The sequence below is a fragment of the Mauremys mutica genome, chromosome 10 (genome assembly GCF_020497125.1).
Source record: "Mauremys mutica isolate MM-2020 ecotype Southern chromosome 10, ASM2049712v1, whole genome shotgun sequence".
NCBI lineage: Eukaryota > Metazoa > Chordata > Testudines > Geoemydidae > Mauremys > Mauremys mutica.
The window spans coordinates 43,929,705-43,947,417 of record NC_059081.1 but is presented as its reverse complement, the minus strand read 5'-3'; the positions used below and the strand labels follow the sequence as shown (position 1 = coordinate 43,947,417).

The window sequence follows — 17,713 nt, the reverse complement described above, 5'->3', positions numbered from 1 at the left end:
TGTCACAAATCTTTGCTAATGCAGTTAAGGTTGACCAGCAATGCCTCGTACCCTTCCAGAACATCAAAGTCACCTATACAAAACCCAAAAAATACCAACTCAAAGCACACATCAGCACTGTCTATGGCTTGTCAGCTTGGCTTGAGCAACATCGTCATCACAACTTTTACCCTAAATAACTTTTTAAATATGGCTTCCTGTAGCTGAGATCAGTCCTAAGCAGGTGATTTCAGTTTAGAGAAGTTCAGAGTCGTAGTTTGAGTCCCAACTGTGTACAAAAAGTTATAAGAACTGTAAAATGTTGACATCACAATAGGTGGCTCTATCTCCAGAACCCTTAGATCAAATAATCTCAATTTTGGACCATTAACTCTCCCCTGCAGCCCCAGGAGACCCAGCAATTTTCAGGACAATCTGAGAAAGTATTTGGATTTTAGAACACTTAGAAAAACCAGCTGTTAAGCAGTAAGCTAGCCTCAACCTTAACGATCAAGGTGCTATGACCTCACTGTAATTTGCTTATTAATGTTTTACCATAACATTAGTGGGTTTAAATTTACTACCAATTTTTATCTTCAAAAAATCAGATTGACAATTGTATCTGCCTCCAAAGTTTTCCCCAAAGATGGCTGGAATTTGGATTTTAATATGCCAGAGAGGATATGGAGGGGAGCCTTGAATAAAATCTGATTGGGAGCGGGGAAGCTTCATTCAATATCTGATATGGGGAATTTAAAAAAAAAAACTTTAAAATTCATGGGGGGCCTTTATGAGCACTTTATCGATGGACTTGGAGGCAGAGAAACCATAGGAGAGAAGCAAAGCCTCATAAAAAGACAAACTGTAATCACAATCCCATCAGAAAACATCCAGTAAGACAAGGGATCAATTCAAATCAGAACCTCATGAAAACAGAGGACAAACAGCTGCTCCCAAAAATGTATACTGGGAAGTTGGAATTGATAGACACCAGAAATATTTGATACCCTTCTTTGCTAGTCTGAGAATTTGCTCCCGAAGGCACAGGTTAGATGTACTGTGACATTCTGTACTCTAAGGATTGTTGCATTATGCTTTTTCTCTCTTTGTATTCCTAATGTAGTTTGCTATTAAAATTGACCAAGTGGAGGATTTCCTTCAGAATGCCCAGGAGTTTGAGAACACTGAATCTTTGAAAAAGCTCCTTCATCAGCATGAGCATCACACAAAAGGTAAAGAACGGATTCCTTTCTTTGGCCAATAGCTCACATAGTTAGTCGGCTGAATTTCTAGGCTTTGAAAGATATTTTTGGTTTTCCCAAATAAATTCTTCTTTTATAAAATCACATTTGCTATGGTAGTTTCTTTAATTGCAAAGAGAGCTCAGAGAGTCAGTATTGTTCAGTGCTCGGCAACGTCACACCTGCTAAATACAGATCTGACAAGCACTGTTAATTAATAATGGTTCCCTAAACAACTGTTCCTGCTCTCTCTCTTCTCCCCTCTGCTGCCTCCCTATTGTTTCCCTTACTTCCCCTGGCTCCTCTAACTCTTCCCCCTCCTGGCTTCCCTACACTGCTGCTTCATCCAGCTGCCCTTTCCTGTGGGGTGAAAGTGGAGGTGGGAGAGCATTCTGGGTGGCTATCAGCCGGCCTGCTATAATCCTGTGCCCCAGGGTTGAGCTCTTCTAGAAGCTTGGAGCGGGGAATGACGCATTGGTGCCGATATCTCGTAGCAATCCCACAGCCTCTTGGGTGTGCACACGGGGGAGTACTGTCTGACATATGCAGCCTCCTACATAACAGTTGAGCTTTTGGAAGTGTATGGGGCAAGAGGAGTGGAGTGGGCTGGGGAATGAGCTACTGCTGGCCTCTAGACAACCTCAGACTCCAGCTGTCTGTATTGGCTTCCCTGATATGTGCTTCTGGCTTTGTAGAGCTGCACTCTGTATAACGCCCCTGCTGAATTGTCTTGTCCCCGTGTGCAGTGAAGTTCCATTAACAGCCTAAAGTGAAGATACAGGCAGTCAGGTGGCAGCCAGGAAATAAAGTCCTGTACCACACTTCACTCCCCCAAAACACCTCATGTACCTCTTACTTGCACATCTATGTTTTCTTCTCAATACTAGACAAATTTCTACAAGAAATGCAGCAGATGGGTCATTAATCTTAAAATCAAGATCTTTGTGTGAAGCATTTTCTGCCATGCCACCATACTAATCTTTTAAAAGTGGGGGGCAGGTGCCTTCCCACCATCTCAGAATCAATCTCTTTGCACAGCTAAGTACAATTGCAATCTATTTTAAAAGACTGTAATCCCATATAAATCTGTTTTTTTCACAAATCCATACACTCCAGCCATGTAATTTTAACTAAATGTTAATGGAAACTTGTTACAGGAAACCCAACACCTGGCAGAAAATATAAACTGCAGTTGATTGTTCAGTAGTAGAGTAGCAACTTGAACATTTTTGCATTGTATAAGAAAACTAGCTGCTTCAAATGCTGGCACTCTGAATCAAATGCAATTCTACTCAGGAGACTGTAGTGAGTTGAGCTCAGGTAACTTTAATATGGGCTTGGTGGTCCCAATTCAATCTTTATTGAACTGAAGTGCTCATCACACAGCAATTTTAGCTTGGAATACCTGTCAGTGACTGATTGTCATTGCTGAAAAGAGGGTCCATAATTGAAACAATCAAATGAAATTGTTTTCCAGAGGGAAGATAGGCTTGAGAAGGATGGACTCTTACCTATAGGGGTAGAAGAGGTAGCAAATGCTCCCTTTCTTCTTTGTTTATATCTTTCCAAAGTGCTAAGAATTTGGAGGATGGATAATCATATAATTAATGAAAATCGTGTTTGTATTTGTCTCTGTAAGAAAGGCACAGCCTACTTAGCAGTAAAGTTGCTGGAAAGAATGGCCTTCTTTACAAAGTGTTGGAGCTACCAGGCTATGGTGACGAGTCTCTTAAGTTTAAAAAGTAAACTTAGCTGTGTGCCAGGAGCACACCTGATTGGGGGTGGCGAAATGAGTGACTTTGCTTTGGAATTATCCCTGTTAAATTCCAAGTTTTTATTCTAACATTTATGGAGAAACCTCCTAAGAAACAAAGGGTTGGTCACTTCACCCAATAGTAGTAGCAGACCCAGGACAGCTTGTGCAGGATGTCATCTTGTAATAAATGTTTTGGGTACTACTGTCCTCTGCTAGATGGATTGTTTCAGACTTGTTCAGATGCTTATTAGAGCTGGTTGGAAATTTTCTGATGGAACATCTTTCTGTTGGAAAATGCTGATTGGCCTAAATCAAAACATTCCACAGATATGTGATGTTTCCATCTGTATTGCACTGAAATCAAGGCAGGTTTCCTGATGGCTTGGCAACCCAAATTTACAGGCTCACAGATCCTTGGTAGCCTCTCAGGTGGCCTGCCAGAATTTCCAGACTCCCAGACACTGGGGCAATCCTTCTAGTGGACTGCTGGGGCTCCAGACAGCTCAGGGAGTCTCGGAAAGATTTTGAAAAGGTCAAAATAAAGTGTCATTTCACCTGCTTTCAAAATAAAATGTTGGAATTTACATTCAGTGGAGAATTCTGACTTTTTTTAATTTTTGGATTTTTCCATGGAAGGGGAATTTGTTTCCAGACCATTCTAGTGCTTATACTGAAGGTTCTTTGGGCTTAGCTAGAGAGTGGAGCTTCTTCATAGCTAACTATGATTGGTCTTGGAAATGCCTGAGTATTTCTTTCACCACCTCTACTCTGCGAAACAGGACTCTCACCGAGTCTCCCTCAAATACACCCATATTAGTGACAACAAAATCATTTCCATAATACTTAGCCTGTCACTTTGGCCTTGTTCAGACACATTCCAAACTCCTGTGCTGGCTTCCCCATATGCACAACATCAAATTAAAGTTTCCTGTCCTTGACTACGAGGCCCTGCATAGTTTGACTTCTGTCCATCTCTCTGTTCTTGTCTCCGTTCATGCTCTGAACTCTCTCACTTTCTGCTTTTCACAAGTTGTATGCATAACTACCCCCTGCGGGTACTTTTCCAATGCTCACCTACACACCTTATTGCATGCCTGAGACTCCCTTCCTCAGTCACCACATCACTCTCTTCTTCAAATCCCTCCTGGAAATACCTTTATCCCAGAATGATATTAGCCTTTTTTGCAATTGCATCACATTGTTAACCAAATCCTTTCCGGCCTAACTAGTTATTCCCCATTTTGTAGTTGTGCATTTGTTTTTCCCTTCCTGAGTGTAGTATTTTGCACTTGTCTTTATTTAATTTCATCTTGTTCATTTCAGACCAATTCTCCAATTTACCAAGGTCACTTTGCATTTTAATCCTATCCTCCAAATCGATAGCAACCCCTCCCAGCCCTGTGTCATCTGCAAATTTTATAAGAATATTCTTCACTCCATTATCCAAGTCATTACTGAAAATATGTAGTAGTTCCAGACCCAGGACAGATACACCCCCTCCTCCCCCGTTTGACAGCGAACCATTGATAAGTACTCTTAATGTATGGTTTTTCAATCTAATTTATTCTAGATCACATTTCCTTAGTTTGCTTATGAGAATGTCATGCAGGACTATATCGAAAGCTTTACTAAAATCAAGATATATCCCACCTACTGCTATCCATTAGGTCAGTAACCCTGTCAAAGAGGAAATTAGCTTGGTTTGGCATGATTTGTTCTTGACAAATCCATGTTGACTGTTACTTACCAGCCTACTATCCTCTAGGTGCTTACAAATTGCTTGTTCCAGTATCTTCCCACAATTAAAGTTACACTAACTGTTCTAATATTCGCTGGGTCTTCCTTTTCCTCCTTTTAAAATATTGGCCCTTCTCCGGTCCCCAGAGACTCACCTTCGTGAGTTATCAAAGATAATCACCAGTGGTTCCATGGTTGCTTCAGCTAGTTTCTTAGGTACCCTGCAGTGAGTTTTATCAGGCCCTGCTGACTTGAATACATCTAACTTATCTAAACATCCTTTCTCTATTTTGGCTTTTATTCTTTTCCCCTTTATTATTAATATTAATTGTATTGATCATCTGGTCACAGTTTACCTTTTTAGTGAAAACTGAAGCAAAACAGGCATTAAATGCCTCACCCTTTTAGATATCATATGTTATTAGCTCTCCTTCCCTGTTAAGTAGAGTACACTTTCCTACATCTTTCTCTAGTTCTTGAAGTATTTATAGAACCTCCTATTATTGCCTTTTATGTCTAGCTAGGTGTAACACATTTTTGCCTTCACCTTTCTGATTTTGTCTGTACATGCTTATGCTATTCTTTTGTACTTATTGTCAGCAATTTGTCCATGATTCTACTTTTTGTAGGATTCTGTAGAGGGGTGGTTACCAGCTCCTGCCCTTTGGGGCTTAAAACAGCCCAGGAGAGGGCTGTGGCTGGGGCAAGAAGGGGTAGACAAAGGCAGCAGGTCCAAATCCCTTTGCCTATGATGAGTGGCTGATACTGCAGTCTGCCCTAGGGCATGGGGCTAGATGGTGACTGGCAGTAACCATATTCTGAGGTGAAGTGGGGGTAGAGGGTTGGGGGTTCCCCAGGGAGGGGAGACCCAGAATGGTGGGGTACTGCCAGGGTGCAGCACCCCAATTAAAAGGGCACCAGGGTCCAGGGAGGGACACGGGGGCCAAGAGGACAGGCGGATCATGGGCCTGCAGAGGGCGCTCCTGGCAGGAAGAGCTAATTCCCAGGAGTCCCCAGCAGGAGGCACCGCAGGGGTGAGTCCGCACGTCTACAGATTCCTTTTTTATTTTCAGTTAAAGAGCTCTTGATGGAGCCATATTGATCTCATACCATTTTTCCAGTATTTAAATATATATATTTAAATATGCTAAAATAATGCTTTATAGATTGAGTGTATTGATGAAAATTAGCATGTTTTTTCGTGTGTAATCTTATTCTTACAGAGCTCTTGGAAAAGTCACTGGCCCTTTTAAACAAAAGCCATGAGCTGACTGAATTCATAGAAGAATTCAAATCTGATGGGCCTAATGTAAACTCTGAGTTGATTCAAGGAGCCCACAGCAGCTGCTTGAAAATTGGCAGTCTCCTGGAGCTGCTACAAGACAGGAGAAGGCAACTGGACAAACATCTGAAGCAGCAACGCCAAGGACTAGAGCAGGTTCTGCAAATTTGTCATTGGCATCACCAAGAAAACCAGGTAGGATATACAACACTTAGGCCAGACACAGTAACATCAGGACACTGTTACATGTGGTGGGGAGAGTTACAGGAGAAGGGGTTCCTGTGTATTTGGATGATAGTTTGCCTCACTGATTTGTTTACTTTGATTTATATTTTAAGCATGTCTCCCTACACAACCTTATTTCTGGCCTTTCCTAACTTTTGGCTGCTTGACTTTGCAATCTAAATGTTCTTGTAATGTAGTTTTTTTTTTTAAATTTAATTTTCTAAGTTTAAAAAAAACTGAACTCCCCCACAGAAATCCTATCATGTGGAATCATATTGACCCCTACACACCTGGGTTATCAGCAGGGTTCAGACCATTAGCTTCACTGCACTTACCTCTATCACATGAGTTAATGGAGTAACTGGTGACTGCAGTAGACTGTCATCTTCTTTGTGGACCAGTCAATAGAAGGAGAGAGAGATACTTTGCCAGTGGTTTCACAGCTATTTGCTAAAAGCAGAGAAATATAGAGACTCGGGACTCCTCAGTTCAGTGCCAGCTTCTGGAGGGGAATGTGTTCTAGTGGTATTCTTCTGTCTCTGTGCACGCTGCCTGTCCCTTTCCCTTCTCTTGCAGTCAACCCACCCCAGCTCCTATTTCCATCCCCCTCTGCTCCTATCCAACTTCCTCCCCCCCCCACACCCCAGTTCTCGCCCTCCTCCCCCTCTGTGGCTATATACACCCAATCCCCTCCCTTTCTGCTCACTGTGCTTCCTCGGCTTCCTCCCCCCCTTCTCTTTCTATCCTCCCACCCCTTTGCATTCCAATTAGGCAGGGGCAAGTCCTGCTCAACTCCTGCATCCCTGGGGTGGAGTTCGCTCAGTGAGAATGGAATCTTTGGGCAATGTGGCTGCCAAACTCTAACGAGTCTCTACTGAGTATGTGCAAGCCGAGTTTTTTAAAGGCTCGGAACTTGGTCAAATTCGGGTGAATTTTCATAGGAAATGCAAACACCACATCCTGATACCAGAGCAAGCTCCCTGCCAAATTGCAAATCCTTTCTCCAAAGCACAGGGTTGATAGAGCTTCTCAGTAAAACAGTTATAAGACATTTTTTTAAACATGGGCAAAAAAAGTGTTTCCCCCGAATCTTGTTTCCTGGGCTTGTCTAAACAGTGGGGTTTATTTCACACTAGCTGCAGTTTTTTCCAGTTAAAATGGGCTCACATTCACCCAATGCGACTCTTTTTCTGAATCAAGTGGCCAATTAATATGAATTGGATAATTCACTTTGAAAATGGATTAGGTTCATTTCAGAATGAGTTTGTGCAGAAAAAGGAAGCATCCGTATTTTGGATTAACTTTTCAGTCCTCCCACTTGTATCCCACACTGCATTGCTTCACACTAGGACTTCCCTGTCTCTTTACCTGTGTGCCTTCTAGTGCTCTGGGGTCTTGTTGGCCAGATGTCACCGCCCTGTTTAAATGCTGGCACACAACTAGGAGGTCCCTATTTGCAATTACACGGTACTGGAGCTGTATATCCTTTTCAGTGTAATCAGCATTGTAGCAGCCAGGCCTGGTGGTGCTGCGTGCAGAAGTCATGGATTTCCTTGCTATCTGGGGTGAGGAGATGGTCCACTCCTATCTTAACAGCAGCTGCCATAATGCAAAAGTACATGAGCATATAGCAAGGTATATGACCAAGAGAGGTTATATACTCTCAGGACACAGTTCAATGCCATTGCAAAGGAAAGGACCTTTGGTAGGCTTATAAAAAAGATCAAGGGCAGAAACAGGACTTCTGGCAGTGCTCTACTACTTTGAGGAGCTGGATTGGATTTTTGCCAGGAAGGCCATCATTGAGCCCCAGTATGTTGCGGAAAGTGCTGAAAGCACCAAGGAGGACCCCAACCAGGACTCTGAGGAGGAGATTTCCCCTGGAGGCCAGGAGAAATCTAAGAGCCGGAGCCAGACCCAGAGAAACAGACAGCACCTGGACTCCCAGCATGATAGTGCTGAGAAGGGGACCTCTGCCAGTAAGTATTATGTGCTACATTACTATAAAACTGTATATGTGATTTTAGCAAATGCTTGGCCCAAGTGCCTAATGGACATGGCTGTTTTGGGCAAATGTGAGCTTAGGAGCCTTTCTGAGCCAGCTCAGCTTTACCCCGGCTCCCAGCATGCTCAAGACAGTGGCCACATAGGGAATTCCAGCTCTGCAGGGATTGGTTCCCTGATATTTTCATTTCCCACTGCCATGCTGGCATCTACCCCCCAACCTTCTTCCATTCCCCATCAACCACCACAGGTGGGGGGAACATTTTGCCCCCCCGTTGCCTTGATTAAACCAGTGGTGCCACAGTGGTTTTGTAAAACAACATTGTAATGTAGCCATGTTTACTGAAACATCAGTTTCAGGAAAAATATGATATAAAAATACTGTTTTTCACAACGCCCTGAGCTTTCTGCTATCTTAGCACTTTATGAGGTATATTTCCCAAAGACAGAGACACTAAATCAGAGATTGTAAGGCACTCAGCTAGTTCTAATCGGACTCTCAACATCATTAAGCCCTCAGGTTCAGAACACATACAGCAGAGCGGTACTTATTTAGCAGTGCATTTTGTGTATCGAGTGCAGGTAACAGAAAACAGAATTTAAGGAAAAGATAATGCGCTATTTTGGCACAAACACTGCAAGACACAGCAGCCTTCTCAGGTCTACCTTTATAAGTAGAGTGGCCCTTCCCGTCCTGCAGCACTTCTGGAGGGACCATTCTGGTGAATAACATCACTGCATATCTTCTGTCTGCCCATTGCCCTTTTGAATAAGCCACTTCACTGCTTCTTGGTGACTCAGAGCAGAGGAACATCTTCCAATGTAAGGACTGCCTGCAGAGTTGCCAATGCAATTACTAACCTGCCCCCCTGCAAACCCTCACACACACCTCCACCTACCTCCCAAAGCCTCCAGCCCATCCAACCCCCCCAATCCTTCTGCCTACCCCTAACTCAGGGGAAGCCCAAGCCCAAACCTCCAAACCCTGCTGCCAGTCACCAGCCTTGCACCATTGGATTAGAACAGAGTTCCTAGGCAAAGAGGAAGTAATGTGGAAATGTCTTAACATTTGCAAGTTGCCCCCAGACTGGGACGAGATTATGGGAATGGCATTCCAAAACTGAGGAAAGAGTCATTTCATGATTGCTGACCTGGAGACTTGAATTACTTCAGTAACTGCTTTTTCTGTTTGTCAGCTACCCCGGCTTCTCTACGTGACACCCTGCAGCCACCAAGAACAGAACCCTTATTAACTGCAGAGTGCCTGACTAATCTCCAGGGCAGGAAAAAGAAGACCAAAGATGAAATATTTGGAGACCTTGAGACAGCATCCCAGAAGAGGGATAAAAAGAGAGAGGAGTGGAGGGAAGTTCTTCTTGCTGAGAGACAGAAGAACAGAGAATTGGCAAGAGACCCCATCAAGCATGACACGGACATGCAGAAACAGCTCCTGACTGAAGATGATGCAAAACCAGACTGTCTTGATAGAGAACATTTTGGGACAATGTTCTGCCACAACACCACAACCCCATGTGCCCTGTTCTGTTCATTCCCCCTGAAGCATCTGGCACCGGCCACTGTCAGAATATAGGATACTGGGCTAGATAGATAGTTGTTTTGACATAGTATGTCCAGTCAAGCCATGTCCTGTAGCCCATGGAGGACAAAGGATACTGGGAGCAGCAGTACATTCTTAAAACTACAGGTAGTTCTCTGAAGACAGTGAGTTCTGGGATCCCTCCTTCATCCCTACAATAACAAATTATAGTTTCTTCTGGCACCATTCTACATCTCCATACAGAGGCAGAACAGTCAGAAATCCTGCATGTACACATGCTTGTGACCAGTACAGCACATATGTGTGTACTCCACACTGTATGGCATGGGCCCACATCTTCACTGTAATCCTGTCTAACATTTGCACTAGTTTATGTAACGATGGATAAAAGTTTGCACAGTTTTGTTTAATCCAGGATTTTTATATTGGCATGATTTGATCAATACAGGTTATTTTTTACAAGACTCAGAGTTTCATAAAATACATGTCCCAGAGACCAAATAAAATGTCCTCTCCAAAAAATCATTGCACAAAGCATTTTTAAAAAGCAAAATACACTTCTGGTTCACTAAATTCATACACATAGAGTAAAGAAATCCAGGTACAATGTGTAATTAAATTACATTGCCACATTTCAGCTTTTAGCTTCAAAGTAGGAGCATGGGGGATCCTGATCCTATGGCCCTGATGATTTGCTGCAGTTTTCAGAGGAAGCCTTTCCAGCTGATCACAGCATTCAGCAAGTCTCTGCACTTCTGCCCTCTACCCACTGATGAGGCTCTCGCCCTTGCTCTCACAGCAGTTGTGCAAAATACAGCAAGAATGTATCCCATCAGGTAGATATTTCTCAGCAGCCTCCAGCCTCATCATGAGACAACTCCATCTCCCTTACAAATGCATACTCCACTGTCATTCTACAGCTGCTCAGAGTTTGTAGTCGAACAGGTCCTTCCTCTTGTCCAAGTGTCCAGTAAATGGCTTCATAAGCCAGGGAAGCAGACAGTAAGCTGTGTCTCATAGAATGACAGGAGGAATGACAGTACCATTTATAGCCATAGTAGCCATGGGAGCAAATTTTCCATATTTCATTAAAGACAACGGATGCGAGTTTCAAAAGATCCTAGCAACTTGGACCTTTTCAAGACCACCCCACGTTAACACTGATGACTCTTCTAGGCCAGTGGTTCTCAAACTTTTTCTTTCGTGGACCACTCGAAAATTGCTGAGGGTCTCGGTGGACCACTTATTGATCTTTCCAAATGTTGTTTGTACTGGTAGCTACCTATTGTAAAGCGCATTGGATAAAAGTGCTATATAAAAAAAACTTTAAAATTAATTTTTTTGTTCAAATAAAAGCACACAACTCATATTTTAATATCAGTTGTCTTACCTTTCTAATGCGATGAATGCACCCTCTCTCCTCCACTACAGCAGCCCCCAAGCTAGGGCTGGGAAGGAGAGGGGGTCTCTCCCTCTCTCCCCTGCCCCAGCAGCCACAGAGCTGAGGCTGGGAAGGAGGGCCTTCTCTCCCTGGCAGCTGCAGCCCTGGAACTGGGGAAAGTCCCCTCTTTCTCTGGCTGCCGCAGCCCTGAACATCCCAAATTCCCACCACCCCATCTTCTCACCCCACTGCCCCCTCCCACCTACCTCCTATCCCCCCCAAAGCTACCAAAGTTGGGGGGGAGGGATAAGTCAGTGGTTTGCGCATTGGCCTGCTAAACCCAGGGTTGTGAGTTCAGTCCTTGAGGGGGCCACTTAGGGATGTGGGGCAAAAATTGGTCCTGCTAGTGAAGGCAGGGGGCTGGACTCAATGACCTTTCAAGGTCCCTTCCAGTTCTAGGAGATTGGTATATCTCCAATTATTTTTTATTTATTTATTTATTTTAACCACCTCACCTTACATATGCATCTTCTCCAGGGTCCAGGCACCTAATTAGTGGAGCCACGCCTGTGCAGCTCCACTAATTAGGTGGGTGGCCTTTCATTGTCTCGTGTGTGGCTGCCCAGGCGCACACCTTAGAGGGAGCTATCCGCGGACCTCCTGAATGGAGCACGTGGGCCACAGTTTGAGAACCTCTGTTCTAGACCTTGGAGCTCCATGGAGATGCACCCCTTTCTGCTGATGAACTCTGAGGCCTGAGGTGGGGATGAAGACTAGGCAGATGGGTTTAATCAATGGCTCCAATACAATTTGGAAATTCCAGCTGTGCAAATCCACTAATAGCCTCCTGTGCTTTGCCAAACGTTGACCCATGCTAGCAGCACCTTTGTAGTGGCACACTGCTTCATGACAGTTGATCTACCAACACCAAATTGCTTGCCTACTGACTGGTAGCAATCTGAGTTGGCAAGTTTCCAAATGGTGATGGCCACATGCTTCTCCACTCTGACGGAAGCTCTCATGTTGGTATCTTGAAGGATGAGTTCAGTGTAGATTTCTAAGAAAGTGCCCTTTGTCACCCAGAAATTCTTCCTCCACTGCAGGTCATCCCAGGACTACATCACTATCCATTTCCACTTTCATGAGTCCAGAAATGGCACTCAGTCAAGTGAAGCTGCTCCAGGCAAAGTTTTTCCACAATTAGCTGCTTGATTTCTTCCTCCTCCTTTAATGAAATTAGGTTGCCAGTGCAGTGTCTGGCTTCCAAAATGACCCAGGTATGTGATGGCATTTACATGTGCAGCTGCCTCTGTGTATTAATGAGTGCCTGGACCATGGCACAAAGCAGAGTTCCCTCCATGCTGGCTGACAGCAGTTTTGAAATTGGTCCTGACTTTCAAAAGATAAGTGAATTATAAGATCACAGAAGAGGAATCATGAGAATTTGCTACTATGACCCCAAGTCCCAGAATTCTGGGAGCTTGCAGTAGGTATCTGACAGTGCACCACAAACAAAAAAATCATCCTAAAATGCATAAAGTCCAATAGTGGGACAATACACCATGGGATCCCTGCCAAGAATGCCTAGTGCTTACTCCAAAAAAAGGCATTACCAGGTGTACACACTGATTCAGTGAAAAGTAGGAAAGAGCAGCCATATGGATGCAATTATCTTGGAATTGTTATTCTGCAATGTTAGTGCACCCAGACCTAATCCACCAAAACAAAACAACAACAAAAATAATGACCTAGACAAACCCTCAGAAATAGCTAAGACCTTTAAATTGAAAGTTTCCTAAAAATTTAGCCAAGGCAGGCACTCATCATGGAAAATTTCAGTCTGAATGTTTAAAGTTAATGGAAAGTGTTGGGCAACCTTAATTGTAGGCAGTGCTATGCACTCCAGCTCTGCCTAGAATATTGATTCTGCAGGGTTATGTACCTTGGACATCAAAACCAGCTCTACCTTTTTTTGCATAGTGTGTATATGATCCTCCAAGTAAAACATTTTACAACTGGTGAGGTACTCTAGGGAGCTGCTAACCTTATTCTGAAACATCAAGTATTATAATTGCCAGAGGCAAAACTGGATTTATTGGTATCATCATGGCTAGATGGATTACTATCCTGTATGAAAAATCCTGTGTTCCTATGGAAGTGTTATCTTTCCAGCCTGTGGCTATAGAATGATAACTTGAACAAATCCTCTTTTTCAACCAAGATACTGTAAAAGAGAAACTGCTAAATAAGAGGCCAGAGCTATTACTATGAAAATCATGAAATATTGTCTAACACTCGAGAGGCATGATGCTGCTCAGTTCTGCTCTGGCTGCTGCTTTGTCTATATCACCAGGAAACTGTCCAGCAAAAGAACACACCTTAAAAAGTAATGTTATTTCAATTCTCAGTATCTGTGATAAATTCTCAATGGCTACAACTGACGTTTCAAAACAAATTTAGCCAAGTCGGTTGGAAATGTATCATATTGCAAAGTACACTTTCCAAGAAGAAGGGTCTTTCTCTAAATCCTTCTTCAAAGCTTGGAAGTACCAGGAGTTAGTACTCCTAGCTGTGATGCTTTCATCAACTACATGGTCATCCCAGCTTTATCCAAGCATATCAATAACTTACAGGCAGAGAGAGGGGTGCAAAACAGAAGACTCTCTGCAAAATACTTTGCTATCTTACATTGGGTAAAGAGGGGAAATACTTTGAATGAATTTGCTTTAAAACCATACTACAGAATCGCCCCAAGATGCAGGGTGGGATGGAGTGACGTGCAAATTTGTTCAAACTTACCACAGCTTTCTAGTTGACCTAAACATTAATGGACAATTATCTTTCACTTACAGAGTGCCAAGTTTAATCCAGCCGAGTTTGGGAACATCCGGAAAATCTTTACTATCTGGTTTAGGGTGACCAGATAACAAGTGTGGAAAATTGGTACAGGAGAGGGGGTAATAGACTGTAAGAGGTGTCTATATAAGACAAAGCCCCTAATATTTGGACGATCCTGATAATATTAGAATGATCCCAATAATATCAGGACGTCGGATCACTTTAATCTGGTTGCTGTTTGGTGTGTGTGTGTGTGTGTGTCCATTTTCTGCGGAATGGGTGTTGACATCACAAACACCACCATTACAGCTGATATCTACTGGTGATAGCTTGAGGAGATGGGCTGTAGCTCAGATAGAATGCTTATTCAACTACCTGCCTTGTCATGCCCAGCTGTGGTCCAGGGTTGATGCAGACTAGCAGGCAGAGTCAGGTCCTTGCAACACTGTTCTAACTATGGACCTGTAAGGTGTCAGTCTGACACCTTACGCAACATTCATGCAAAATTATGGAACAATAAATACTCTGGAAAATTAACTGGTAGAACTTTATGACAAAGTATCTTTTTAGACTTATGCATATGCATTTTTAAGTACTGGTTCTCATAGCCTCACGGCAAATCTGAAGTCTAATATTTTGCTCTCCCTGTGTGTGCTGAACTTCCATTAATGTCAAGTGGAGTTCTACACATATAAGGAGAGCAGCCTATTGAACTCTGATTGACGCTAATGGAAGTTTGGGAGACATAGGGAGAGCCGCATATTGGAGTCAAGCCTGCTGTGAACATGAGAGTAGATTTTTACCCTTAATACTGCCTGTGTTTTTCAAAGGATAAGTATAAAACACAGAAGTCTCCCTGATCTGGTTTTGAAAGAGAAACTAAGCAAACGTAAAGATCACAATATATATTTCCTTGCCCCGAAGAACTAAAAATGCAACACCTTCGTTCTGCCTTGAATTAGAATGTGACGGTCTGATAAGCATAATCATAACATGTTTTTCTTTATCAGTATTTTCAATATGTAAAAATGTACCTTGTTTTACATTTAAAGAGCTGACCTTCCTTTTCAGATACAGCAACATCTTATTTTGCTGATAATCTCCTTCATTAATGAAAATCAGAGGCAGATTGGGCTATTTTGTGCATAATTAATTTTCTCGGCAAGAAGATTTATGAATGTAATTTTTCTGAATTGTGCCATTCATGCATATATGAGACAAACAAATAAATTAAACTTAAGCTATTCATGGTCCCTGGGTAAAAGGTTGAGTCAAGGGCAGAGATAAGAGCTAAGTCAGATTTGTGGGACAGCATAGCACACCCTCATCTGCAGTCCATGCAGACACACAGAAGGGAAATGATCCTTCTTTTTAAAGGAAAAATATTAACTACTGGTAGTTATCAGTTCTTATGTCATTAAGAAGGTAGAACTAACAGCCCTGTCACCCCTTGGTGCTGGATTTCATTTACTAGCAATTTAATCGATGTAAAAATAACGATGGTAGTGCAGTCATTTAAAGGTTCTGTTATGGGATCTTTACCTGAATGAACGTGACCCACTCTTTTCTCCTGCTGATCTTTACACAGTGGGCTGGGTTAATAGCTGTATGTTCTTTTTTACTGAAAGATGTTCAGCATGCAAGACTGCGGGACTGATTTAACCATTATTGCCTTCATGATACAGTTTGGGGCTATAGCTGTGTTTGGAAGCTGCTTTCAAATATAGGCCCGGGTTTCCATTTTTAGTACCAGGCACAGTATGAGCTGAGCAAACCCTGAATGTCAGCATGCACAAGTATAACTGGGAAGCTCTAACAGTGACTAATGCACCAGAACTGCTTGGATTTATGGAAGAACTGTCTTAAACAATCTACGTATGCTCTTTTCGGGTTTTCCAAAAGCTGTGTCCCCTATGGTCTCTGCTGCTGCTGCCACCCGCTAGAGTGAAGGAAAAACACTGGCAGGTTGGAGACAAACCTAGACATTTTCATAAGCAATTAAAAATGTGCATAAAATTTCTGAGTGGACCTTCATATGTCTTCAGATGTGCTCCCAGCACTTTGTGTAAATGGTTTTCATAAAAATGAAAAATTGATTACATTTTACTCTGAGTGCAGGAATATTTAGACTGGAACATACCAGTAATTAAATTATTAAAATCTGTTTAGTCAGATTTGTTTAAAATGATCCTTTGCTAGCTACCTGGGGTGAAATCTTGGCCCAATTGAAGTTAATGGGAGTTTTCTGCAGACCCCGCCCGCCCGCCCCTTGTGTATTTATAATTGTCTCATCTCCTGCAATATCATTTATTCTACTACTGGTATACTCATGCATACACACATGTTTCATGCAAGAACATACCTTTCACAGATCCATCACTGATGAAAATGAAGCTTGTATTCTGGACCAAATTTTATTTTGTGCATATCATCATCAGACTGGGATCAACAGTAATAATACACAGGACTTTTCATCTTCAAACATTAACTAATAAACTCTCCCAACACTTCTGTGAGAGACAGAAAGAGAAGATTGTCTTCCTGTTAGAGAAGGGGAAATAGAGGCAGACTTGGGATGACATAAGTCAGTATCAGAACCAGGAGTGAAACTCAGAACTTCTTAACTAAGATCTCTAGGTCTTGTTTCTCAAGCCTCATTCAGATTTTATCCTAGGGCCCCAGCCAAGCCAGCTATCCTGGGTTTAAAGCACCACTGAACTTGAATGAGATGTTTTTGTGTGTGGATGTGTGAAGGTTAGGGGTAACGCGCATGGAAGTGCTTAAGATAACTCTGCAATTACCATATTTTAACTTACAATAGTTTCCAGGTACAGATAGGAATCCTTTCACTCCTACTTCCATGGGTAATTTATAGCAAATATTGTGGTCAATAGCATGCTGTAAGGCTGTCATGCACTCAGGGTTTTAAAAAATTAGTAGTTTTGTTTATCAGGCAATCAACATGCCCTGTAGCTTGTGCACAAAAAATAAAAGCCTACCAAAAAGAAATTTCTGAAAAAATAGAATTCTGTGGGCTTCTGTCTTAAAAAACACCAAAGATAGCTCTTGCATAATCTTACACTGCTAATATCACTCTTTGACATCTGCAGTACTTAAACCCCAACTGCTTACACTCTTGATAATTAAAATAGACATTGCCAAGTGGCTAAGGGGTGAGCTTCTTACAGTAACCGAGTTAAAGATTTTATTACTCCTCTGCTCAAGTCTATAGAAGCATGAGTTTGTTTTGGCAAACAGCCAGTGTTTTCCATAGAAAAGAAAATTGCCTCAATTTACAGGGAAATTCTTCTTTCCCCTGTAGCATACACATTCAATTTTATTTTGATAGACGCGAAGTACATGTTTTGTATGTCTTCTTCCAGTATAAATGTTTTAATAATTTTGCATCGCTAAGTGTATGTTTGAGAGGATGAGGAAAGAGGAAAGGAAAGGCTTCACGGTTCAGAATTTTGGTCTGATTCCTACCTTTTAAATCTGATTTGATTCAGTCAGGTACGTAAACATTACTCCAAGACTCCATTGGGCTTCCACTCATCCCTTCATTCTACATAATCAACTTTCCTTCTTATAGGTCTGTCTTCATCAAAGGGTGACTTGTACAGCTCTAAACCCATTTTTGAGAGCACAAAATAACCAGTGTCATGCTGTATTCCAGAGATGGGCCTGGTCCAAATGCCTCTAATGCTGATCA

General features: G+C 42.4%; 1 protein-coding gene across 1 annotated transcript in view; it reads left to right on the top strand.

Moving 5' to 3' along the window:
- The window catches only part of CCDC141 (coiled-coil domain containing 141), a 158,937-nt gene that overhangs the window by 31,791 nt on the left and 109,433 nt on the right, over positions 1-17,713 (top strand). Inside the window, exons 4-5 of the mRNA XM_045033130.1 lie at positions 1,103-1,211; positions 5,937-6,190. Coding sequence (XP_044889065.1) covers positions 1,103-1,211; positions 5,937-6,190 — 363 coding nt within the window. The remainder of the gene's footprint in view (positions 1-1,102; positions 1,212-5,936; positions 6,191-17,713) is intronic.